The 25,114-nt window shown below is 45.0% G+C and overlaps 1 protein-coding gene across 1 annotated transcript in view; it reads left to right on the top strand.

Annotated features, from left to right (window-relative positions):
• Positions 1 to 20,625, top strand: part of Egf (epidermal growth factor) — a 72,645-nt gene extending 52,020 nt beyond the window's left edge. The window contains 9 exon segments of the mRNA XM_050155496.1: positions 451 to 567; positions 1,437 to 1,562; positions 4,943 to 5,065; positions 6,580 to 6,724; positions 10,729 to 10,896; positions 13,360 to 13,477; positions 15,710 to 15,815; positions 18,009 to 18,247; positions 20,464 to 20,625. Coding sequence (XP_050011453.1) covers positions 451 to 567; positions 1,437 to 1,562; positions 4,943 to 5,065; positions 6,580 to 6,724; positions 10,729 to 10,896; positions 13,360 to 13,477; positions 15,710 to 15,815; positions 18,009 to 18,247; positions 20,464 to 20,625 — 1,304 coding nt within the window.
• Positions 20,626 to 25,114: the final 4,489 nt, after the last annotated feature.

The following is a 25,114-nucleotide window of genomic DNA, read 5'->3' as shown; positions in this document are numbered from 1 at the left end:
CAGATGCTTTAAACTAATTATAATCAAGTCCACAGAGAGCTCTCCGAACACCAGGTGATTTTTTTTTTAAGACTGAGGTTTAGCTCAGCCTCTGGGAGAGTGAGGCAGGAACATCTCATGTTAGGGCCAGTCTTGGCTATTTGCTGCTACTACTCCTGGTTAAAAAGCCAGAGCAGCAACCAAACCACAACCAACAAACCAAAGCAATGCAAAACTAGCAAGCACACAAAAAATACAGCTGAAGTTTGGGTGCCATGGAAGCAGTGAGATGTATCTTCTGCATCTAGTAAAACAGACACGGTGGACAGACCTAACCAGTTCTTTCTGTTTGGAGGCTAGCTCACACTTGAACTGTAGGGAGGCGACGCGGGGATGTTCTGTCCAGCACGCTGAGGTCCACTTTCTTCTCTGAGGCCTGGAAATAATTGCGTGGGGTTTTTGTGTTTGCAGATCAAGACGACTGTGGCCCTGGGGCCTGTGACAGGCACGCTCGCTGTGTCTCAGAGGGAGAGGCTGCTGCGTGTCAGTGTTTGGAAGGCTTTGCTGGGCCTGGAAACGTGTGTGCCGGTAAGAGCAAAGGCCGAATACCCAAATTTGAAAAATCATGAACCAGGAGCATTCTTTTTGCATTTACTGACTTAAAAATCTCCAGGATTTAAGAAATCTGGAGGCTTAAATAAATTATTTGATGTTATGTTAGAAAAAAAGTATTGTATGTACAGAAAATGAGCATATTTACATATACCACTACCTCATAGTATACTGATGCTATACTAAAATTATGCAAAAAATGAAGTTGACATTAAGAGAAGCATGAATTTGAGCTCAAGTCAAGCTTACAAATTCACAAAATAGAACATTTTCCTTCATAAAAAGCTAGCATATATGCTTTAACAAAACAAGTAGATTGTGATGGATAGATTTCAAATTTATATTGATAGCCTCAAATTGTAAGTTGGTTAACTCTGGGAAAATGTCAGTCCTTGTCATCGGAAACACTGGCAGAACATAATTTACTCAGAAGGACTTAGCTATTTGGACAGGTGAGAACTTCATAAGAATTAATTAGAAAATGAAATTCAAGTCTAAAATGCCGATTTATTCATTAACAGCACCCGTTAGCAGCCGAGTGATTGACTGTACAAAGGCTTAGTCTTCCTTACAGTCTCGATGCTAATTTCCAGGATTGCCTACCCCAGTGCTTCTCACCCTTCCTAATGCTGTGAGCCTTGAATGCAGTTCTTCATGTTGTGGTGACTCCCAACCACAAGATTATTTCATTGCCACTTCATCACTAATTTTGCTACTGCTATGAATCCTAATGTAAATATCCAACATGCAGGATATCTGAAATGCAACCTCTGTGGGGGTCACGACCCACGGGTTGAAAACCGTTGCTGGCCTAAACATTTCCCGTGTCTGCCATCTGCCCACAGATATAGACGAGTGCGCGCTGGGCAGCGCGAGGTGTCCCGCCGCTTCCTCCAGGTGCATCAACACGGAGGGCGGCTACGCCTGCAGGTGCTCAGAAGGCTACGAAGGGGATGGAATCAACTGTCTTGGTGAGAGCACACAGGTGCCAGTGGGCAAGGCGGGGGGGGGGGGGGGGGGGGGGGGGGGGGGGGGGGGGGGGGGGGGGGGGGGGGGGGGGGGGGGGGGGGGGGGGGGGGGGGGGGGGGGGGGGGGGGGGGGGGGGGGGGGGGGGGGGGGGGGGGGGGGGGGGAGAGGCAAGCTAAGGAGAGTCATCAAAAGTTGTGGTTGCTGTGGGCCAAGACAAGGCGGGATGTGATTGGAGAGAGACACATGTCAAGTGAGAAGAAACGAGAAGCCGTGTGACCTGTTCAGACAGATGCAGTTTAGGGCTCAGTCAATAGTCTCTTGGCCACAAGGCACCAGCCGCCGAGGAGATTGTTTACCTCTTTTTCTTTTTAGTTCCTTCCCTGGGGTGTGAGTGATGGCGGTTTATCAGGGCTCAGTGCTGTAAGCCTTCAGTGGGTAGCTGGGCAGCATCTCCTTGTGACTGAGTGTAGCAACCGGACGGCGGTGAGGTGCAGAGCTGGTGTGGGTGTGTTGGGAGCGTGAAGGAAAGGACAGGTGGCTCCAAGGCGGGCGTAGGGTGTTCCTTGATCGTTCATGAGACGAGAGCTTCCAGCACTGACATCTCACTGCAAGTACAGAATGATTGAAGGCCCTTTCATAACCGCCCTCCTCTGCCAGGGCCTGGGTGGGGCTGTGGGCTGGGAGTTCACTCTCTGGATGGCTTCTGCTGCCCCAGGTGTCAGCATCACTGTACAAGTGGAGGCCTGCCCTAGGCCACCCTCACCTAGTGCGGTGCTTAGCCACTTTCTCAGGGCTTCCTGGCTCCTCTTCTGGGCTTTTCTGTACCTCCTTCTGGAAACAAACTGTGAAGGGCAGATGCCCTGATAAGAAACTCCACTGATGGTGTTTTCTCTCACTTGTGAAGGTCCTGACTGTCCATTTGTGGATCTGGATGGCTTAAGCCAGACTTTATCAGATTAGCTCTGTGCAGTCCCCAGACATCTGAAAACCCACTTTTAAGCACACATTTGGCAGTCAGTCAGGAAAATGTCACGGCTCTAATTAAGCAGGCTCACAGATATTTTGGGCAAACAGACATCATATTTCATTTCTTTTGAAGAAAAAAGGAGGTATATTTTCACAGAGACTTAAACTCTAGATTCCCACTCTCACTAACCTGCCTCCTATCAAATATGCCAAAGGGTGTCATGGCCTTGCCTTGCCTGGCTCCATGGGGATCCTCAGGACCATGGAAGCAATGGGTATGTTTGTGTTTTCTACCATTGTACCTCGATATGTGTTTCTCTCTGTGTGCACGTGTGTGTGTGTATTTGATAAGTATGTGTCTTAATTAGGGTTATTATTGTTGTGATGAAACACCATGACAAAGCAACTTGGGAAGGAAAGGGTTGAGTTCAGTTTTCACTTCCAGATAAGTCCATCACTGAGGGAAGTCAGGGCAGGAACCCAAACAAGCAGGAATCTGGAGGCAGGAGCTGATGCAGAAGCCATGCAGGGGTGCTGTTTACTGGCTTGCTCCCCATGACTTGCCCAGCCTCTTTTCTTAACCCAGGGCCACCCTCTCACATCAATCAACTAAGAAAATGCTCCACGGGCTTGCCTACAGTCCAGTCTTAAGGAGGCGTTTTCTCAGCTGGGGTTCCCTCCTCTCACGTGACTCTTGCCTGTGTCAAGTTGACATAAAGTGGCCAGCACAGCAGGTGACAGGCTTCAAGCCAGGCTTGGAACATACATTCTATAAAAAAGTGTTGATGGGCAGCTATGATGGCTTGGTGGGTGTAAGTACTTGCTGCCAAGCCCAGCAGCCTGAGTTCAATCCCTGGGACCAACATAAAGATGGAAAAGAACCAACTGCCAGCTGTCTTTTGACCTCCACACAAATAAATAAATTTTGCACACACACAAATAAATAAATTTTTTTAAAAAAGAGTTTCAACAGTGCATGATTTTGCTTTGGGAAGAGTGAGCTCTATCAAATTGAGAGAGGATTTCTAACTTGAGATTACAACAGGAATTCTGGTTTTGTTTGTTTGTTTACATCAATTTGAGGGCTGGAAGCCTGGCAGTTACAGTTACAGTACTTGTATGGCGTTCATGAAGCCAGAGGTTCAATCTCATAACTTTCGGAGAAAGAGAGAATTCAAAACCACAGGAAACATAGAACAGAAGTTAGTCTGATCTATTCAGGATAGTAATTCCAAGTCGGTAGTCTCCATTACGCGCAAAGGCAACAGAACTGTGAAGAACATCAAGATTGGGAAACCAGTTCTTACTTGCTGGTCTCGAACTCACAGAGATCCGCCTGCCTCTGCCTCCCGAGTGCTGGGATTAAAGGGCTGCGCCATCAGTGCCCAGCCGGTGTGTATTTTAAACTAACAGCACAGTGTGGACTAAAGGACCAGCTGGATTTAGAGAGCCAGTACTCCCACAGGAAAGGTCTTGCTGTGCTGGGCAGCACCGCTGTAGGTGACAGAAAAGCCTCTGGCACGTCCCTAAAGTGGCACAGCTGTGAGCTCATCGCTGTGTGATCTAAGGGGCAGAGATGGGAGATGGGATGCGGGAAGACACTGAGGCAGCTCTGTTGTAAAACAGCAGGAGCGGGACCAGCCACGCAGCTGGTGAGGGACAAACACACCGTGCAGGCAGAGCTTACTTGGGAGTTTTATTGAGATAAAGGGAGTGGGAGAAGAGAGAGAGATACAGAGAGAAGGAGGAAGAGGAAGAAGAGGCAAAGACCAGCCTGCCTCTCCAAACAGAGCAGTGGGAAAGAGAGCTGGGGAGTGGGCGGAGCTTGTCTCTTAAAGGGACCTTTTGCATCTGCATACTTAAGTAGTGACATAGCAACCATAGGCCCCTGGGCTGGCCAGGGTACTGCCTGAGTGCTTCCTGCCAGTTGGCAAGGGCCAGCATAGTGCTTAAATCCTGACAAGTTCTTCTTATAGTAATTTACTGCAGACATAGGGAGGCCTAGCTGAGAAGGCGGGCTGCAGGTCTAAAGGGGAGCCGGTTCATACTTGTGCTTAGGAAAGCTTTGTATTTGATATGCCATTTATGCGGGTAGATGAGCATATAGTTGCAGAAATGAAATCTGAGTTTTAGGACATGACATGCTGTTTGCTGGAGATGCTCTACTGATCTCTGGCCTGGACAAGTCATTCCTTCTCAGAGGGGCGGAAATCGTATCAGGAGCCTCGAATTCCTGAATAGGTGTGCAGCCGTGGGCACAGTGATCTTTATTTCCAGCACTCATGCCCTAAAATGCCTAGGGCCCTGGAATATGAGGCACCACACAGTGAAGAAATCCCCTAGACTCACTCTGTGGTTCCACAGCCCTGCTCCCTTCTCTGAATTCCCTTTCTCTTCTCCCTTATTCCTCCGGCAGATATTGATGAATGCCAGCAGGGGGCGCACAGCTGCGGCGAGAATGCCAAGTGCACCAACACGGAGGGAGGCTACAACTGCACTTGCATGGGCCACCCATCTGCACCTGGACTGGCTTGCCCTGGTAGGTGGATGGATGGTCCAGGTCAACCGGGAGGAACTTGGTCCAGGAAATGCTGATTGCCTTGGGGATTCTAGAAATCACTATTTAATCAGGGCTGGAGAGCCTGATTCCATCGAGAGTTTGGTGCTGGGCCTCAGAACTTGAGATGGATTTAACTTCATAGCATCTGTAATAAACTTTTATTATTATTATTATTATTATCATTATTATTATTCACAGTTCAGTAAAGATAGTTCTCCTTAACTCTGTGGCTACTCTCCCATTGGTTGGTTGTTTTCAGGGACCGTGGGAAAAACTTTGCAGGACTAGGCAAGTCAAAACTAGATCTGGGCTTGTAATAGTATATTTTGTTTATTTCAGTACATACAAATGTTAGGACTTTCAGAGCTAACCTGTATAAAATTTTACATCTACTTGAATTTCGGTACTAAGTCTTAAAAGTCTGTTATGTGTTTTATACACACAGCACACCTCAGTACGGACTAAGTCATGGCACCATGTGTTGCCCAGCATAGGGCAGCTTTTCAGTGGTGGGGCAGTAACCGGAGAAGAGTCACTTTCAAGGATTTTTGTTTCTTTATTCTTTGTTTCTCAAGACAGGGCTTTTCTGTATAACAGCCCAGGCTGTCCCAGAACTCGCTTTGTAGACCAGGCTGGTCTCGAACTCAAAGAGCTCCACGTGCCTCTGCCTCCCCAGTGCAGGATTAAAAGCATGCACCAAGGATTTTTCAAGGATTACTTTCAAGAATTGCTTTTTAAAGCCAGTATCTCTTGATGTGAATTAGCAACCCGACCAGCTTTTGTTTCTTTAAAACGGTCACCACTATTCCATTTCATAAACCATGCCATCTGCGTCCCACAAAGAAGCTGGTTCCCCAAGGCTCTGGCAGCCAGGGCAGGGCTCTTGCCCTCTCAGCTCTGCATAGAAGTTCTTACTTGCCTGGGTTCTGGATTTTATAGTGTCTTGGTTTTTTCTCAAATTATTTCCTCCATTGAAAGGGTATTGAAGGTACATATTGACTGGTGCCTGCAGTCCCAGTAGTTGGGAGGCTGAGGCAGGGGGATTGCCAAGAGTTTGAGGATAACCTGAGTTACTGAGAGACTCTGCCCCACTCAAAAAAAAAAAAAAAGACAAAGAAGGAAAGAAAAAAATACTGAAAAACTTCTTGGTTGCACACCCAACATCTTCCCTTAAGAAGTAGGAAGCGATTCAAAACCAGGAGGCTTTTCCTCTTAGTCTTTCCTCTGCTCCTATAGCATTTCCTTCCCATCAGTTGTTACAGTCTCGTGTCTGACAGGGTTCCCAGATCATTTCAGACTGAGGATTGCCCCTCCTTTCTTTGTCTCCAATATACTTTGTATCTGAAGGCCCAAATCCAGAGAAAGAGGGGCTTAGCTTCTCAATTGCTGATCCAAGGCTTGGTAAGGAAAGGTGGGGCTTATGATTCCTGATATTTTCATCGTAAGCTGTTCACAGAAACTCAAAATAAAAGTCTTGTTTTTGACTGTTCCAGGCCCTACCTCACCCCCTATCCTTGGGGAAGATGACCGCCATTTGGTCAGAAATAGCAACTCAGAATGCCCGCCATCACATGACGGATTCTGCCTGCATGGTGGTGTGTGCATGTATCTTGAAGCGGTGGACAGCTACGCGTGCAAGTAAGTCAAGAGTCTTCAGTGGCACAAGAGAATTTTGTGGTCTATGACATTCAGGAAGTCTGTAAAATGTGTACAGTGGAGACCTTTCTGTCGGAGGTGGTGGCTTTCTTTTACTCAAGTAACTAGATGGTGTAGTGTAGAGACAGCAGGGTCCCTGGTGGTTACTGGATCAGTGAATTCCAGGTTCACTGAGAGACCATGTCTCTAAACGTAAGGTGGAAGGTCTGGACAGGCTCATTGGGTAAATACTCTGCCCACCAAACCCAGACCTGAGTTCAGTCCCCGAGAACCACATAGTAGAAGGAGAGAACCATGTTCATGTAAGCTGTCCTCTGACTTGCACACATGCTTTGTGTGGCATCTCTGCAGCCATATACACATAGACACACACACACACAAAGATAGAGACACAGACACATACACACATACATATACATACACACATATACACAGACACACATAGACATGCACACATATACATACACATACAGCCATGCACCCATATATACACACATACACCTGTGTACCCATATATACATACACCCATCACACGTACACACTCACACATACACTCATCACACATACACACACACACACAAAAATAATTTTAAGAAGTGGAGAGCAAAGGGGGAAGACACTGGTGCCAATTTTTGGTCTCCATGTGCATCTGCACGCCCTCCTGCATACACATATCCACACATACAAAAACCCAAATATGCAGTACCTAATTCAGGACTGAATTCAACTTTTAATGAATTTCACATGTTCAAAGCAGTGTGAGGGAATGGATATATATGTACAATACATAATCTCTCATGGTGGGACCTGTGATCTTCCTGAGTAGATATTATGGGATTAAATAATTCTGTATTTTTTGTTAATAATAATGACAAAAAGTCTAAATTATTGGTAAAAAAGAAGACTCTATATGCTTTGACTGAGTGTATTTATATACCAGTGTGTGAGTGAGTGTGTGTGTATGTGTGTGTATGTTTGTGTGTGTGGTCTTACATTAGGAACATGTCAGCTTGACGAAAGCTGTGGAATGTTTGGAAAATGGAAAATGACTCAGTTCCAGTAGAGTTCTGCTTCCAGGTTCATATTTGCATACTCTGATTTTCTAACTCAAGATACTTTTTTTTTTTTCCAAGACAGAGTTTCTCAGTAGCTTTGGAGCCTGTCCTGGAACTCAGTAGACCAGGCTGGCCTTGAACTCACAGAGATCCGCCTGCCTCTGCCTCCTGGAGTGCTGGAATTAAAGGCGTGGGCCACCACCACCACACAGCACTCAAGACTCTTTTAAGTATAACTTATAAAATCTAATTAATAGTCTTTAATGTTAGCAATCAAATGTTTTTATCTACACACTTTATCCTATCCTACCAAATACAAAATTATAAAACCGAATGTATAGTTATCAATTGCTTATTTACTCCATGGTAGTTAACGTTAGGTCCCTAAACCACTATTGCAATATGAAGGATGCCAGAGGACTATAGAGCATTGTAATACTGCAGTTTTTATCTCAATCTGATTCTGAAGATGAATCAACACCCCTCTCTTTTTATCATTAAGTCCCTATGAAAAGATCTTCTCTCTCTGGTTATGTTTTAAACACAAGTTACTACAAAATGGCAGTTAAGCCAGGGCTGGGCTAAGGCATAGGAGCACACCTGTAACCCCAGCCCTTGGGAAATAGGAGGAGGAAGAGGAGAATCAGGAGTTCTAGGCCCTTCTTGGCTACATAGTCACTGGAGACCCTGTTTTAAACAAACAAACAAAGATGACACAGTTAAGGACCATTAACCAAAAGTAATATTTAAAAGCACTGGCGTTCATGGTCACTGGACCATAGCTTTATTTTGAATTGATTTAATAAAAATGTGGTTTAGCAAGTTCTCAGTACTTGCCTCTGTTTGCCCTGTCAAGTATTAATTCTGCAGTAACAGACCTCAGGGAGTGCCTGTCACTGCGGCTTGATCAGGAGCTCATCACTGTCTCTCTGCACAGAGCAGCTTCTAAGGGCTCTTCGTTCTTTGCTGGGAGCAAGATGCGGAGCCCAAGGCCCCGTGGTCTATGGGGGAGTGAGGCCTGATGCATCCAGTGCACTGGCTCCTATAACTTTGCTGGTCTGGTTGCTCAGGACTTTCCAACCCCTTGAGCCTGTAGGAGGCCTTGTTTCTGGTTGGGCTTTGGCCAGAGACCATTCTAACTCATCATTTTCAAAGCCGGGCCCCATAGCAGGGCTGTGGAGCTTCCTGAGGACAGGTGGGGTTGGAGAATGCTCTGCCATTCCTCATGGATTCACGACGACTACAACTTTTAAGGCTACTTTACCCTTACTTGGTGTACAGTGACTTCTTATTGTTTGACCATGGAAACTCAAACTTATTTGGCCCAGGAATTTTATTTCCTTCCTTCCTTCCTTCCTTCCTTCCTTCCTTCCTTCCTTCCTTCCTTCCTTCCTTCCTTCCTTTCTTGTTTAGCCAAACTAATTAATAATTTAAATAATCCAAAAGACTCATGGCTGTGTCCCACCCCCTTGTCAGTTGCTGGCTGTGCTAGGCTTTGAGAGGCTCCTCTATCAGCCTGCTTGGCTCTGCAGGATCCCGGCCATTTGACACACTCCTCAAGACCCCAGATCACCTTGATTCACAAATGGAGCCCATTAGCATCAAGCAGTTTAAAAAGAGGTGGCTGCTAGGAATTGTCAATAAGTAGCTGTAGCCAAAGTTAGCTAGAATTAAAATAGACCCCAGAAAGCCTGACTAACCTTTAAGCCTCCACCTCAGCTCCTGCCATCTTTTGCGTAGTCAGTTTTAGAACATTATCTTTCAGAGGTGAACAGAACAGAAAGCCCTGTTGAGAGCAACAGTGTTAAGTGTGCTAGGGAGCTCGGCTTTGACACCTGAGAGCTATGTGAGTCAGAGCCGACAATCAGCTGTGTGGCCTCGTGAAGATTATTTAGTGCTGAGCCTGTTTCCTTACCTGTAAAATAGGAGACATCTACAAAAAAAAAAAAATACTGAGTTAAGAAAATAGTGATTGAAAACAGTCATAGGTGCTTAGTAATTGTTGTTCCTTTTCTTTCCCCGCAGAAAGTGACTCCCCACTTTCTTTTGGTGGTAGATCTAGGGGACAGACTCCAGACCTTCTGGAGATTTCAACAGTGCCTTTCCACGTGTGTTTTCCCAGCAGCGCTGCTGGAATCATTTCTGGGTGTTCTTTCCTTCAGCCGTTTAGAAAAAAGCGGGGCCGTCGAGGAGTTGATGGTAGATCCAGGGCTACGAGGAGACATTTTAAGAGTTTTTTTTTTTTTTCTTTTTAATTTTGCTGTGAAGAAAATGCAGTTGCTTCTCTGAGCTCTGGTTCAAGAAACAAGCATTTCCAGTAGATGGCAGCCTTGCTTCACTTACCTTATAATTACAATGATCCATTGCTCAGTAAGGTGTTTAAAGGCAAATGACCCCTTGCCCTCTTGTGTCGCTGGTTTTTTTGTTTTTTGTTTTTCTCACATTTTCTCTTGGGCTAGTGGTGAGCTTTGCAAACAGCAGCAGTTTCTCCATAGCCTAAACTCTGCTTCCTGTCCAGAGCCTGCGTGTGCTCTTCTGTTACAGCCTGATGTTCAACAAGGTTCCCTGCCTTCCACTTCTTTCCTTTGACCTACAGCCATTGCGGTCCATTCTGTTTCCAGGTCTCCCCTGGCTCTTAGGGCAGACTCACTCTGTGCTGGTTTAGAAAGGGTGTCTCCTGAGAGTTTACCTTCCATCAGCGTTCTGTGATGCCGTATGGAGGCAGTACACAGGTAACCAACTCCCCGTTACCTGAAGACAGGCAGAGAAGAGGTGAAAGTCTCTGACTTTCACACAGCGCTTTTAGCTCGCATCACAGGCTCCCAAAGCTGAATCCAGAAAGGTGAAGAAAGAGAGATGCGGCGTATCGGGGTTTGTAAGTATCAGGTGCCAGGGGTCTCTGGTTGACTTGTGTTTCTGCGCCATCCACAGATGTGTCATTGGCTACATTGGGGAGCGATGTCAGCACCGAGACTTGCGATGGTGGGAACTGCGCCACGCCGGCCAAGGGCAGGAGCGCGACATCACTGTGGTGACTGTCTGTGTGGTCGGGCTAGCCCTGCTGCTCTTCTTGGGGATCTGGGGGCTTTACTACTACAGGTAATCCTTTCTTTTCCTTGGGACCTGATGCCCTCTTTTTTTGAGCCCGTCCCAGGGAATGCCTGCTTCCTTGGGATGAACTTGAGCAAAATACCGCATTTAAAGGCAGGAACAAGCCTGACGCCATTGTACTAACACATCAGCGCTTCTCCTTTTCCTCCCCAGTCATTGCATAAGATTTGTGGGCCTTCATTTTGGTGACGGTGAGGCTCGAGCCCAGAACCTCACACTAGTTAGATTGAGCTACACCCTCAGACCTTATTTCCCACAATGCCTCGCTGCAGTCCAGTCATTTTCTTCCAGTATCACGTGCCTACATCGGCCTGCATAACTGTAATTTCTCACGACTGCCTGCTGGTAATTACCCACAACAACTACTTGGTGTTAGAGAAAAGCCATTGTCTTCCCTAATTTGGGAAGGGATCTGGTCATTGGGGTTTGCTTTCAATAATTTAAAATTAACACTTTAAAACCGAAACAGTAAGATGCAGATCATCTCAAAACACCACCTTAGAGGCAAGGAGCAGGCATCTCACTGTTTGGGTCCATTTCCTCTAAGAGGACACTGTCGCACTGCCAGCAGCTGAGACAGCTTAGGAAGCGGTATAGTTTGTGCTGGTGATCACAAGGCCTGGCTGCGGGGGCTGCATCGTCTATGGCCATGGTCCCCTTACCTGTCCAGTGTCAGCTTTCTGGTGAGATGTAGAGCACCTTCTGCTCTCAGGAGATAAGTATCCAACCACATTTACCAAAGCTGAATAAGCACACCAGTTGCAACTGTTTCGTATTCTGGAAAATTCAATATGTTCAACCAAGGCGCTTCCACCAAAGACCCTGCTATGCACACTGTAACAGTACATGGCGTAGAATCTGCCTGAGATGCATGTTTCAAATCCAAGTTAGTGCCTGGAGCCCCTCAGGCAGGCTTCCTCACTGGCGTGCATTAGTTTTCCTCGCTACAAGGTATGGGGAAATAGGACTTATTTGAAGAGTTCTTGTGAGCTTGAGTTAGGCTGAGTTAAGAGTTTACTGTAGACCTGGTGTTTTGGGTATGGTTTTTGCCCTCTGAAGTTATTATGGTTTTGTATGAACAGTAATCTTTCCAATAAGAGGCATATACTTGAAAACCTTTTCCATCATCTCCTGAGAGATAAGATTCTCGGGGACAAACTTGAACTTTTAATTTGGTGACCCATGAGTATAACTGCACTTTTTTTTTATAACTGTACTTTTTAAGCCCATTATATGTACTTTGTATATTTGTAGAAAAATATTGAGTCATCAATGACTGGAAAGAATGTCAATCAAAAGATAGATGCTTGGCCAATAGATAGATGTTGGCCAATAAATAAATGTTTGGCCAATGGAATTTTAAAAAAAGAAAAGAAAAGAAAAACTTTGCCAGAGGTAGTGGCACACGTCTATAATCATGGTACTCAGGATGCAGAGGCAGGCTAATCTCTGTGAGTTCAAGGCCAGCCTAGTCTGCATAGTGAGTTTCAGGACAGGCAGGGCTACACAGTAAGACCCTGTCTCAAAAAAAAAAAATCAAAATAAAAAATAAGTTAATTTATGACAATTATTTTTTGTTTGTCTTATGTGTTAACACATGTGGCAATATTTTTCAGAAATCTGGAATTTTTTTTTAAGACAAAGTCTTGCAGTGTAGCCTGGGCTACACTCATGATCCTCTTCCCTTGGCCTCCCAAGTGTTGTGATTTCAAGTATGCCTCAACAAGTCTGCCTGACCAGTGCTTGTGTGGCTTGAAAACCAGGGGCGAGGTGACGGTGGCCTTTCAGCTTCCGACTCCATATTCCTAATAACAAAGACGATGAAGGCCCTAGGGGAGGACTCGGTCAGTAAAGCGTTTGCCATGCGAGCCTGAGGACCTGAGGTAAATCTTCAGCAGCTATGCTTTAAAACGTAAGATAAAATAAAGCAGGGTGTCACTGTGCACCTGCAATCCAAGCACTGGAGAGAGAGAAACAGGATCCCTGCCTGGGCTTGATGACCAGCCAGACTAGCTGACAAACTTCAGGCTCACTGGAGACCCTCGTTTCAAATAAGATGTATAGCAACTGAGAAAGATGTCCAATGTCTACTTCTGACCTCCACGCGAGGGCACACTTCCATACAGGTGCAGACACGCAAACCTATACACACACACACACACACACACACACACACACACACACACATGATAAGAACTGTTTTTTGACTAAGATTGTTCCAACTCTTTCTTGAGGTTACAATGCACCAGAATTGTCTCTATGATCACCTCTGTGGCCATTTGCTTAGCGGTGCTGCCCCTGGAGCTGCTCGCTGGCCTCGGGTTCTCAGAGCCAGGCTCAGCTACATATGCACCATCTATAGATCTAATCTGACAAAGTAGCTGCTCCGGCGAGTGGGATGGGTTTTTGTTTTCCTTTTGAGATGGTCTCAGTTTGTTGGCTTCCTCTCAGGACTCAGAAGCCGCTCTCGGAAACCCCAAAGAACCCCTATGAAGAGTCGAGCAGAAGCGCGAATAGTGATGGACCTGACCGCAGCAGTGCTGGGATGTCCACTTGCCCCCAACCTTGGGTAATGTTATCAAACTACACGAAGCTAAGAATTGGCTTGATGAGAATCACTGTTCTCCCGGGTGGTCTTGGCACATTCCTTTGGTCCTAGCATTCAAAAGGCAGAGGTAGGTAGATCTCTGTGAGTTAGAGTTCGAGGCCAGCCTGGTCTGTAGAGTTCCAGGAGAGCCAGGACTGTTTCACAGAGAAGCACTGTCTCAAAAAAAACAAAACAAAACAAAACCAAGACAAACAAAAATCACTTCCCATTTTCCTCTTTCTTCATGCCTTTCAGAGAAACTGAAACCTGTTCTCAAAATGTGTCTTTTAGCCTTAGCATCCAGCCAATCTTCAGCAAATACTTTAATCTCAAGACCCCTGTTCTTAATCAATATAGCTTTCTGAAGATGCTAAGATCCATCTTCATAAATGCCGTGAGCATGGGACTTAGGCCCTTTCCCTAAGCAGAGTTCAATGATTTGAGGCTCATGACTTGGTGGACTGCTAAACTACCCGCTCTGCAACTTCACAGGCTGTCGAGGTATAGACTGCAGTGTAATTAACCTCATCTACGTCCTAGGAAAGAAGGAGACGTGGTTCCTGCATGTGTCCCTTTTAAGTATTTTTATATAAAAAAGATCAAAACTCCACACTGTGGTGGCAAGCAGCTTGTTGGCTCCGAGCTCCATTCGGAAGCCCAGGCTGCTGAGCTGTGTCCTCCCAGCTGTCGTAACTGCTGTCCCCACCAAATGCTGCTGCACACGTCAGAGGGAGCTAGGGAGAGAGAGCTGAGTCCCCAAACCGGAGGAGAAGCAGCAGCGGAAACAAATCTGTTCCCATCAGCTGCCTTCCATGGTAGCCAGCATCCTGTAGCCTGTGTCATTCTGACACAGAGGCAAACGGTTGAAAATTTGCAGTGCACGTCTTGACTGGGGCCAGAAATAATGAGCCCGTGCCCTTGCACAGCAGGGCCATTGTATTGACGCTGCAATATGTCACTGCAGAGAGCGTTCATGAGGACGCAACAAAGGGGCACGGTTGTAGTGGGAAGCAGAGAGAGAAACCAGAGCAGGGCTCTTACGAGTCAGCTTCATCACCAGCCTGTCTGCCCCTGTACCTCATTGGCGCCGCTCGTTAACCCTCCCCACACTTCTCTTGATGAGAAAGACAGGTGCAGAGTTCTGCCTTCTGCCTTTAACTCTGAATTCTAGGTCCTACCTGTGGAGGGCTCCTTTCTGAATCACACAGTCAGCCCAAACCTTGGAGCAGTCCTCCTACCTGGTTACTTATTGACAAGGAAGGACTTCACCAGCCTGCATCCTGTATCCCAGGACAGGACTTACTTCTATTCCTCCTCTTTCTGTTTGATTTCTTTTAATACCTAACCTGCCCGGCCTGAATGCAGGCCAGTCAGCTCTGCTCAGTCTGCATTGCAAGTGCTCAGTCAGTTGGACAGTGCAAACAATGACAAAATGATTGTTGAGGAGCAAAGAGAAATGCCGTTGCGGTCATCTGGGCCTGTAGCACTCTGGCTCCTACGCTGCTCAACCGTGAGGAAGCAGCTGATGAATCCCAGCAACATAGTAGTGGTGCCGTCGGTTATTGGTACTTACTGGTGACCCACATCACTTGGGACTTGTGCTTACATGAATTACATATCACTATGGTCTATACAAACAGACACATGGCATTGTCTGGCCAATGGGCAGGACTTAGGAAACCTGTCGATGCGTGTACGGTTTGCAGCAAAACAGTAGCTCCTAGGGGTCCAAGACTCTTAACCCAAGATTCCAGAATCAGAGCAGGTTCTTCAGTAAAGATAGCTGTGCGCCCTAAAAGAAGTGAGCGGAAGGTTTCCAGTTAATACTGGAATCTCTCAGGGCTAGAGAGAGAGCTCAGGAGTTAGGATCCCTGGCTTCTCTCGCAGAGGTATGTGATCTGATTCCCAGCACTCATGTGCATCATAGCCACCTGTAACTCCAGTTCCAGAGGATCCAGGGCCTCTTCTGGCGCCTTGAGCATCGGACAGGCACCTAATGCACAGATAGAAGTGTAGTCAAAACACCTGTACACGCAATAAAATATTAAAGGGAAATTTAAAAACAGACTCTCTCCTTGGCCAAGATAAGTTGGCAAGGCCTTTCTTCCCACATCCACTTTTCACTGAGTGCGTGTGATAAGCCACAGTTTAATACTTATCATGGTGACTTGTGAATTACAGCGGTATCCCCCTTGTCCCTTGTCTTTTCTGCAGTTTGTGGTCCTAGAGGAGCACCAAGACCCCAAGAATGGGAGTCTGCCTGTAGCTGACCCGAATGGGCCCACAGTGGATGCTGGCCTGTCTTCCAACCTGCAGCCTGGTGAGCGGTTATCTTTACCTTGATCTTGAGTGCTTTTCAAAGGGAAGTGTCATTTACACACAAAGACCATTAGCGTTGTCTAAGCTGAGTGAGCGCTGGGTGTTTCTGACATGCCATGTTGTTTAGAGAAATGCATCTAACTGCATTTCCCTCTTATATCAAGATCCTGTCTACTCCAAACCCAGGCACACTGCAGTCTGCCAGGTCATTCTGAGTGAGCACACAGGACTCAGCCCCTGCCTGTGAGCTGAATAGGACTGTAGCCGTACCATAGCTCCCCTGGAGGCGGAAATGACTCTTGAAAAACAGGTTCCATGTGCCGGTGAGAGCGTTCGTATTAACGTAAGCGGACCCGGACATTGTCCTGGGGACTTCAGAATATTCTGGTCTTGTCAGGGGCTAGCCCTCAGCCAGACTCTTGGCTGTCTGAGAGTCCAGCCAGGCCACTAAAGGACCGTGAAATCAAGCCAAGTTCTCAAGCTCTCCTGGAACTCAATCTGCTTCGGGTAGAATAGAGTTGCATATCCTTTGATGTGATCCTTTTGCCAGGTCGTGTATTATGATATGTCTCTTGGGTTTGGGTCTCAGATATCATTGTCCTTTTTACAACCCAGAGGGCAGTACTGAACATGCTTTTGTGTCATAAGCCTTTGGGAAGGCAAAGGGAATCTTGGAGCCAACAAAAACAGTTCCTCTGCTAATGGCAGGAGCCAGTTAAATGTCAGTGCTACTTCTGTTTCTGATATTTCCTGTTGTGCATATCACCATACCTCCCTCTTCCGATTTTCCATAGAGAGAACATAGGGTCTTATTATGGAAAACTCATTCTAAATTTCCATTTCATTTTGAATGCGCTCTGCTCTGTACCCCAGAACACTGAATTCAGTAAAAATTTTATTGCCTAGTTTGAGCAAGACGGGTATATTAAAGCACATATAGGAATTGAATTGAATAAAAACTGTAATAGATGTTTTATTATGGTAACTGTTGCCTGTTGAAAATTCAGTATTTTCAATAGTTGCCTAGGTGTTATTGTTGCCAGCACTATTAGGAGACAAAAAAAGAGCTGCCTTGTAGTTACTTTTCTTTGAACAACTAAAAGTACATCGCTCCTTTGGGAGATAATCTGCTTAGGAGGAACATGCGGTATGATGTTGCAACTTAATCCAAAACTCAGAGATTTAACAGAAATGTGGTTATACCAGAAAAGATTGAAGGATTTATATAGCTAGGGCAATACTCCAAGATGGGTTAAAAGTGTGGTTCACAGCCTGTGGGTCATGACCTCTTTAGAGGGTCAAACAACCTTTCCATAGGGGCCACCTAAGACTATCTGCATATCAAATGTTTACATTATGATTCATAACAGCAGAAAAAGTACAGGTATGAAGTAGCCATAAAAATAATTTTATTGTTGGGGTCACCACAACATGAGAAACCATGTTAAATGGTTGGTGCTTTAGGAAGGCTGGAAGCTCCTGTGTTAGGACATTGTCATTTGTATTCAGTCTACAGCATATGCATTGATCCATTTTTTTTTTTTGAGCCACTCATTTGTTTCCCATGTGTGTGGTCCAATCCCTCATCCTGTGTCTGCCGTTCATAGATATTTGCCGTGAAAGTGCGTGCAGGGTTGGATGGGGAGGGAGAGTGAGGAAGGAGTTGGAGGTTAGTTTTGGCTCTGAACCAGTGTGTTCTCTGTTCCTAGAAAGCATAGTCCTAGTGGTTGACCACAGAGCCATCTTCATTGACCTCAGCCAGTTGCCCGTGGGCAAGGGTTAAATGAGGAGCACTGAGCTGAGGGAAAGAGGGCCATGATGGGAAGAAGGAAATGTGTTTCAAACCGGAACTTTGTTCTAAGGCATTTATGGTTTAGATGTGGAGACAGGAGGAAAACAGAGAAGGCAGAGGACCCTGTCAGCTCTCTCCGTCATCTCAGCCAACCAAGACTACGCTAATTGTATAAAATGAGTCCCAAATAGGTTGAGGATGTGTTCCTTCATTTCTCATGTTCTAAGTCTATGATCCCAAGACTACTATAAAGGATCTCTTTTACTAGATAATGTAAACAATGAAATCTCCTTCTCTCCCTCATCTCTCATCCTGTCCTCTTCTCCCTCCATGTTCTCCATCTCCTCTTCATTTATCCCTCCTCTTTCTTCTCCTCTTCCCCCTTCCATCTCCTTTGAATAGGGTCAGTGTGTCTGACTTCATGGAGACAGAATCCCCACATATATGGAATGAGCACAGGGCAAAGCTGCTGGATCCCACCACCAAGTGACCAAGGTCCACAGGAAATGGAGGGAAACTCCCATTTACCTTCCTACACGGAATGGCCTTTAGCCACAGGGATTGAGAAGCTTCATTCTCTCCAGTCAGCTAATGGATCATGTCAACAAAGGGCCTCAGATCTACCACACCAAACAGAGTGAGTTCAGTGGAAACCAGAAGTGGACAGAAGATGAAAGGACAAACCAGCTGGCAGACAAAATGTTTTCTTTTAAAAAGTAGAGTACGACGTGTAGATATGGCCTTCCAATCTCTATGGCTAATCACCACTCAGTGTCCTAAGCATAGATGCATAGTTACATAACTGTGATTTTTGCTGCTTCCTCCAAGGAGTCCGGATTGAAGACTTTCAAAAGGAGAGTCAAGAAAATCATTAGAAACCAAAGTCAAGACATTCACATGTTGTAAGCTGTGTCTTCTTCAAGAGATTTTTTTGTTCCTTTCCTTATTGCCTCAGAAGAAATGGTTAGAGCAGGTGAATACATGTTTTGTCAATTGCAAAATAATTTATATGATCTACACAAAAGCCTTAGCTCAATCTCGTGAAATGGTTGGACTCTTGTGACTATTGATGAGATACACTATATGCATTTAATTCACTACTGGAGTGGCCTATCATCATTTTGCCTTCTGGATTGTGATAAATTAGTGAAAATAATTGAAACCTAGAATATGATTTATTCAGAATTCGATCATTTATTTTTTTACACTTTAAAACCTGTGAATGAAAATACTTCATTTCAAAAATATTTCCTAAGAGGCATCAGTGTTTCTTAGTCATTAATGTCTTTTCCTTTTGGCAATCTTTCCCAGGGAAAATGATAAATTCTGGTGTTTGCATAGAATTTTTGACTTGTTTTAAGATGTGAGATTGTAAGCAGATTGCTTGATTTATTTCCATCTATGTCCTCCAGCTAAATAAAATCACCCTGAAAACACCAGTATCTTCGTATCTATTTGATGGCGTTGCTGTAGTTTGAGCTGAACCAGTGATTCGCTAGACTTGTCGTAAAGAAAATTAAACTAACCCTGAACCAGAAAGGGAAGGTGCATGTGGATTCTAATGTCGCATCTTCCTCTAGCCAAAATGTTGCTAATGCAGAGGATGCAAGGGTCCGTACTGTGGCGTGGACGGTTGGGGCTCGGGTTAGCCATGATGTAGAAATATGTGTAAAGGTTTGAGGATGGGATGACTTGAGGTTTGAGGGTCTTAGTTAGTTCTTCAGTGTGGCACTTTCATCTGGCCAATTTAGGTTTGTTCTGAATTCAGTTTTGCTTCTGTTGGCCATGGGTAGCCTGGACTTTCATAAGACCTATCTCTTAGTTCTGGTAAGTGAACTGACCTCAGAATAATAACAGACATAACCTCTCCACATGTTTTTTTTCTATCCTCCCCAAGTTAACATGCTGGCAGCCTTAACTAACTGGATTCCTCTTGTGTATTTGGACACACCTGCTTCAGAATCTCAAGATAGCCAGTGGAATATGCGACCACAGTCCCCCCCCAAATATATCACGATGTTTGAATCAGAAAATCCCCACTTCCTTTGAGCTTTGCACTGATAAGGAAACCTTAGACATTGGGACATTGTGAGTGTTTACACTGGCCACCCCAGCAGCCTCTGGTCAGGTCAAAGCAGAAGCATGCTGTATGTCCTTCAGTTAGGTCATCACCATCACCCTGGATCTGCCTCTCTTCTGGCTTCCCGTCTTCAGGGGACGTGTTTGCATTTGTTTGAAAATGTGTATTACAAAAGCATTCTCATCCTACATAGTTGATTTGTATCTTTTCAAGATTACATTTTATTTCCTAACACTCATGGTCTTGATGTACACGATACCTATGAGCATTCTCTGCTGTCACCTACTACACGTGAAAGGAACTTCCTGCCCCCTACAGCGCCTCACAAGGGCTGAATACGCTCTGGTGAATCTGTGTGTTTCAGTTCTGCCCACTGACCGGTTCTAAAGCGCCCTTTTCACATGAATCTGTGCTCACTGTGTGATTGTTGGAAATGTGGCACACGTGGTAGGAAATACGAATCCTCTACACACATACCCCAAAATCAGTAAGCAAGATGGCCGGGAGGATTAACAACTATCCTGACATGTAACTAGCAAGATTTTGTGCCTTGCTGTGTTTCTTTCTCTTTTCCCTGTCTTTACACCAGAAATCCCCTCTCTGCACTTCCAAGCTCATTGGTCCAAACATGGACTGCTCTTCCTGTTGGGACGCTGACGGGGTTTCTATGACCGCAGGCCCTATGCTGGCAGCAGGAAAAGCACCAGGCTTGCTACTCCAGTAGTGTGGTCCGGGGTCAGGTGGGGAGGCTCTCATCCTGTACGGTTCTGTCCACAGCGGGACACTGAGACACACACAGGTGCCAGCTGCTCCTCGCTCCTCCTCAGAGTGACTGCTGCCATGCCAGAGATCACCCTCAGGTCCGTCACCTGGTGCCTAGTTAGCTCTTCTATCAATCCTATTGAGAACAAGGGAGCCCAGGCCTGCCACCACCCCTAGATGCATCGGCCTCCCGAAAACCTCCCACCAACTCTACTACATGCCCCCACTGTGTTAGGAGGTGGGGTTCAGAAGGACCGGGTCCTGTGGTTTTCTCTACAGCCCTAACTTGCTCACGTTTCCCATTGCCTCACATGTCCTGATGAATGACTATGCTCTGATCTTCAAATCCTTCTTCTAGACCTGACTTCTCTAACTCACCTTGCATTTATGTAAGATATAATTTCTTTTCTTTCTTTCTTTTTTTTTTTTTTTGGATTTTTTTTTGAGACATGGTTTCTCCGTAGCTTTTTGGTTCCTGTCCTGGAACTAGCTCTTGTAGACCAGGCCGGCCTCGAACTCACAGTGATCCGCCTGTCTCTGCCTCCCTAGTGCTGGGATTAAAGGCGTGCGCCACCACCGCCCAGCAAGATTTAATTTCTATATAAATTACCTATTACATAAGACCCTGTGATTGGCTTCCTGTACGAACCCTGGCTGATACAACAAGTATACGCAGCCGGATATTTAAGCACAAACCTTATATCATGCAAATTATTCTATGCGATAGGAAAGGGGAAAACTCCACACCTCGTTTTAACCTTTCTGTCTTCAGTGGACTAGTACAGCACAGAAAAAAAGTGACTAAAAGCCAAACTCAATTCTAAATATAGATGCAAGAGGTCTACGCAAAAGATTAGTAATGAATTTGGCGGTGAGTTTTGAAAGCATTTCATGACCAAATGTTAATTATGTAATAAACGAAACAGTTGAGTATTCCAAGCTAATATGTAAATTATTAAATTACATTTCAGTGCAAAAGGAAGCATGGTGCAGTATAGACATAAGATGTTTTCAGTAGTATACGCCATGCATTCATGACAAAGCGTCTTTGTAAAATAGGAAAAGTGAATTTCTCTACTGTGAGGAAGAATAGCTACCAGAACTTAGAGCGACATAATACTGAAATACTGAAGGCATTCCCCTTAGATCAGGACCAAGGCAAAGATGCCCATTCACTTATTTTTTAATTTCATGTGCATGTACTATATTTGCATAATTTCTTCATTCCTTCTCTTCCTTCCCAACACCCTAGGCCTCCTATCCCACTCAAATACTTGACCTCTTTTCCTTTAATTATTGCTGTTATACACACACATATTAAATAGAGAAATAAAACCTGCCAAGTCCATTAGGACTTGGTGTTGGTCTTATGTATATGTTTTTAGGACTGACCACTTGGGGCTGAATAACCAGTGAGGGGCTCATACGTGGGGAAGACTGATTCTCCCTCTATCAGCAGAGATTAGCTGCCTGTCGCTCTTCATCTAGAGGTGGGGCCTTGCTTGCGAGATTTTCCTATATATGTTGACTTGCCAGCTGATGTTATCACTAAGATCGTGTTTAGGCAACCACGCTGTTGTGATTTCATGGGTGTGGCTTCACAGAAGACAGCCTGGTCTTTTTGCCCCTTCTTGTCCACTATCAATTCTATTCAAATATTGTCTTAAATGCCTTAAATAGTATTCTGACAGTACAGCAATACCCTAAATCAGCAAGATTAGATGTCTGAAATGCATCAAGATTCAAAATAAAATTATCTCCAGGTGATATAGCTGTCTGTGAAACAGAAAAGTACGAAGTAATTGGAAAACAGTAACACAAAGTCAATAAATCTCACCCCCAGCCACGGTGGCTCAGCTGGTAAAGTCGGGTTTATAGGATTTCCTCCCAACCTCTGGTGTCAAGACGGACCCCGGAGCTGGATTCCCGGCACCCACACAGTCAAACAAGAGAACCAACTCCCCAGAGTCTTCCTCTGCCTTCATATATGTGCTGCGGCACATGTATGTGCTCGCTCTCTCACTTGCTCCTTCTCGCTCATACACATAAAATAATAAAAATTGAAAGTAGAGTAGTATATTTAAGATCCTGAATTCCTTATTTATCAAAGTATTGCTAGCTAGCTCTTACATCTAGATTTAATCCCTTTTCATTATTTTATGTTTTACCATGAGGCTCACGGCCTACTGGCAAGGTTCAGCTGGTAACCTGTGTCTGTCTGCCATTGGCAGACAATTTTGTGAGACAAATCTAAGTTAAATCAAGAATGTGGAATGTTGTATGCTCTCACACACTGCTAATGGGAGTGTTAATTGCTACAACCATTTTGGTATGATTTAGTATAGCTAGACATGCCGAGAGTCTGCAATTTGGAAATTCTAATCGAAGAGATATATTGGAAAAGAAATTCATTCAGTCTATATTTCTCAGGGTGTTAAAGAGAGCATTCTTAATGGCAAAAGACTGGAAACCACACAAATACCAACTGTCACAGGAATTTTAAATTGTGATGTAGTTTTATTATAGAATGCCACAACAGTGATGAAAATAGGTGAGTTATAGCTCTCTATATGAAAATGGATTAATATGAGAAGTGAATTGTCTGGGTCATTTTTATACTGCTGTGATAAAACACCATGACCCAGGCAACTTACGGAAGGAGGTGTTTAAAATATGGGGCTCATAGTTTCAGGGTGTTAGAGCCCATGTCCATCATGGCAAGGAGCATGGTGACAGGCAGGCATGGTTCTGGGGCAGTAGCTGAGAGCTCACATCTTGAGATGACAACCACAAGGCAGGAAAGCTAACTGGGAATGGTGAGGGCTTCTGAAACCTTCCAAGTGACACACCTCCTCCAACAAGGCCACACCTCCTAATCCATCCCAAACAGTTTCACTAACTGGAGACCAAGTATTAAAATATATGAGCCTATGGGGCCACCCTTTTCAAGACATTACATAGGTAATTGGGGGAAAAAGGAATGAATCAAAGTCTACATATAAATTTATGTTTCACTTGCATGTTTTCCCCTGCCTCACATGAGTGTCTGGTGCCTGCAAGGGGCTAGAAGAGGGAGTAGGATTCCCTGAGATTGGAGTTACAAACAATTGTGAGCCGGCATGTAGATGCTAGGAATCAAACCTAGGTCTTCCAGAAAAGCAGCAAATACTCTTAAGCATGGAGCCATCTTTCCAACCTCCCTCGTATACACTGGATAAGCAAGGAAAATTAAGCACTATATTGCTTATGTGACTAGGGAGATGGCTCAGTCAGTAAAGTGCTGAGTTTGATGAGGACCTAAGTTTGATTTCCAGAACCCATGACTAAAAAGCCCAACGTGTCCTTTTTAGAAACTATAATAATCCTTTGGCTCCAGTTCATGATGTTCATATACTTATAGGTGTGGGGTCATGCACTGGAGTGTAGTTGACTTGCCAGGAGCCATAAGCTGTCAACTGGCTTGATCTCGTGTAGGGTTTGCACAGGCAACAACAGGGAGTGGGGGAGAAACCGTGAAGTGAGGGCGCTCGAAAGGTGAGAGTATATCTGGGAGGGGTTAAGGGAAGGAGTTGGGGGTGGATATGATCCAGCAACAATAGTTTCATACAATATATCTTACACAAAGTACACTGGGTCAGCTAGCCTTCTACTTGACCAGTTCAGAACAATGAGACACCCTGGTTTGAAGCCATAATGGATGGCACCTGAGGAAGGACACCTGAGGGTCAGCTCCAGTCCCCTCTCCCCAGACGCACCCACACACTGTATACACATACACCAGTAAGCATAGAAAAATGTACAATCCAAACAAAGTAAATAAGTAAATAGAATATATATATATATGTAGTTTTTGGATGCAGTTGAAAGTGGTAAAATTATAATGAAAAGGAAGAGGGATATTGATAAGGTAGCTTTATAGCAAGAGAGGTACCTATGGGATGGGGACTGGGGTCTTCTGAGATCTCAGAAGGTGGCCATGTGGTGATCTTATTTCTATACAGAGAAAATTGGGTGTTTACTATCTTCTTTTTTCCAATTTCAAAAGGAACACAAAGGAAATTGTGTTTGGATTCTGTTGAGTTTATCAGGACTCCCAAGCAGAATTGCTCACATTCCTTACATTTTCTGGGGCTGGGTTTGCTGAGCCATTGCCCCCAGCTTGGAGCACACAAGACTGGGTTATTCTAACCGGCTTCTGAGCAGGAATTTCCCCTGCAGTTAGCAGTGTGTCCTGAGCCAGGCCTGAAATACGGTTCACCGCACCTCTGACCACTTCTGTTAAAGACAGGGATAGAAAAGCTAGTGAGGTCATGGGAAGTCTTTGGAAAAGGCACCAAGAAGGGTGCAGGAGACAATGGGGCAGTGTTCATATCACGCCTTGGGACTCTCATAAGAAAGTTTGTCCTTGTGGAAGAGAAGGCGAGTTCAGAAGAATGAGAAGGAGCTTTCACACTCTAGCATTTTGGCTCGCTCCCCTTTTGTGTTTGCTTGTTGTTTTCTTCATTCATTGAAGTGGACCACCAACGGCCATCATTTCCATCTGGGCGCTGCTTTTCAAATCCTTGTGTAGGCCGATCTGTTGTTCATCTGTTTGTTCCAAGCTGGAAATAATAACAATAACTATCTGTACTGTCTACATTCATGACATAACAGACAATTTTTTATT

The sequence above is a fragment of the Alexandromys fortis genome, unplaced genomic scaffold (genome assembly GCF_014885135.2).
Source record: "Alexandromys fortis isolate MF-2015 unplaced genomic scaffold, M_Fortis_MF-2015_v1.1 scaffold_19, whole genome shotgun sequence".
NCBI lineage: Eukaryota > Metazoa > Chordata > Mammalia > Rodentia > Cricetidae > Alexandromys > Alexandromys fortis.
This window is presented reverse-complemented; position numbering and strand designations above follow the sequence as displayed.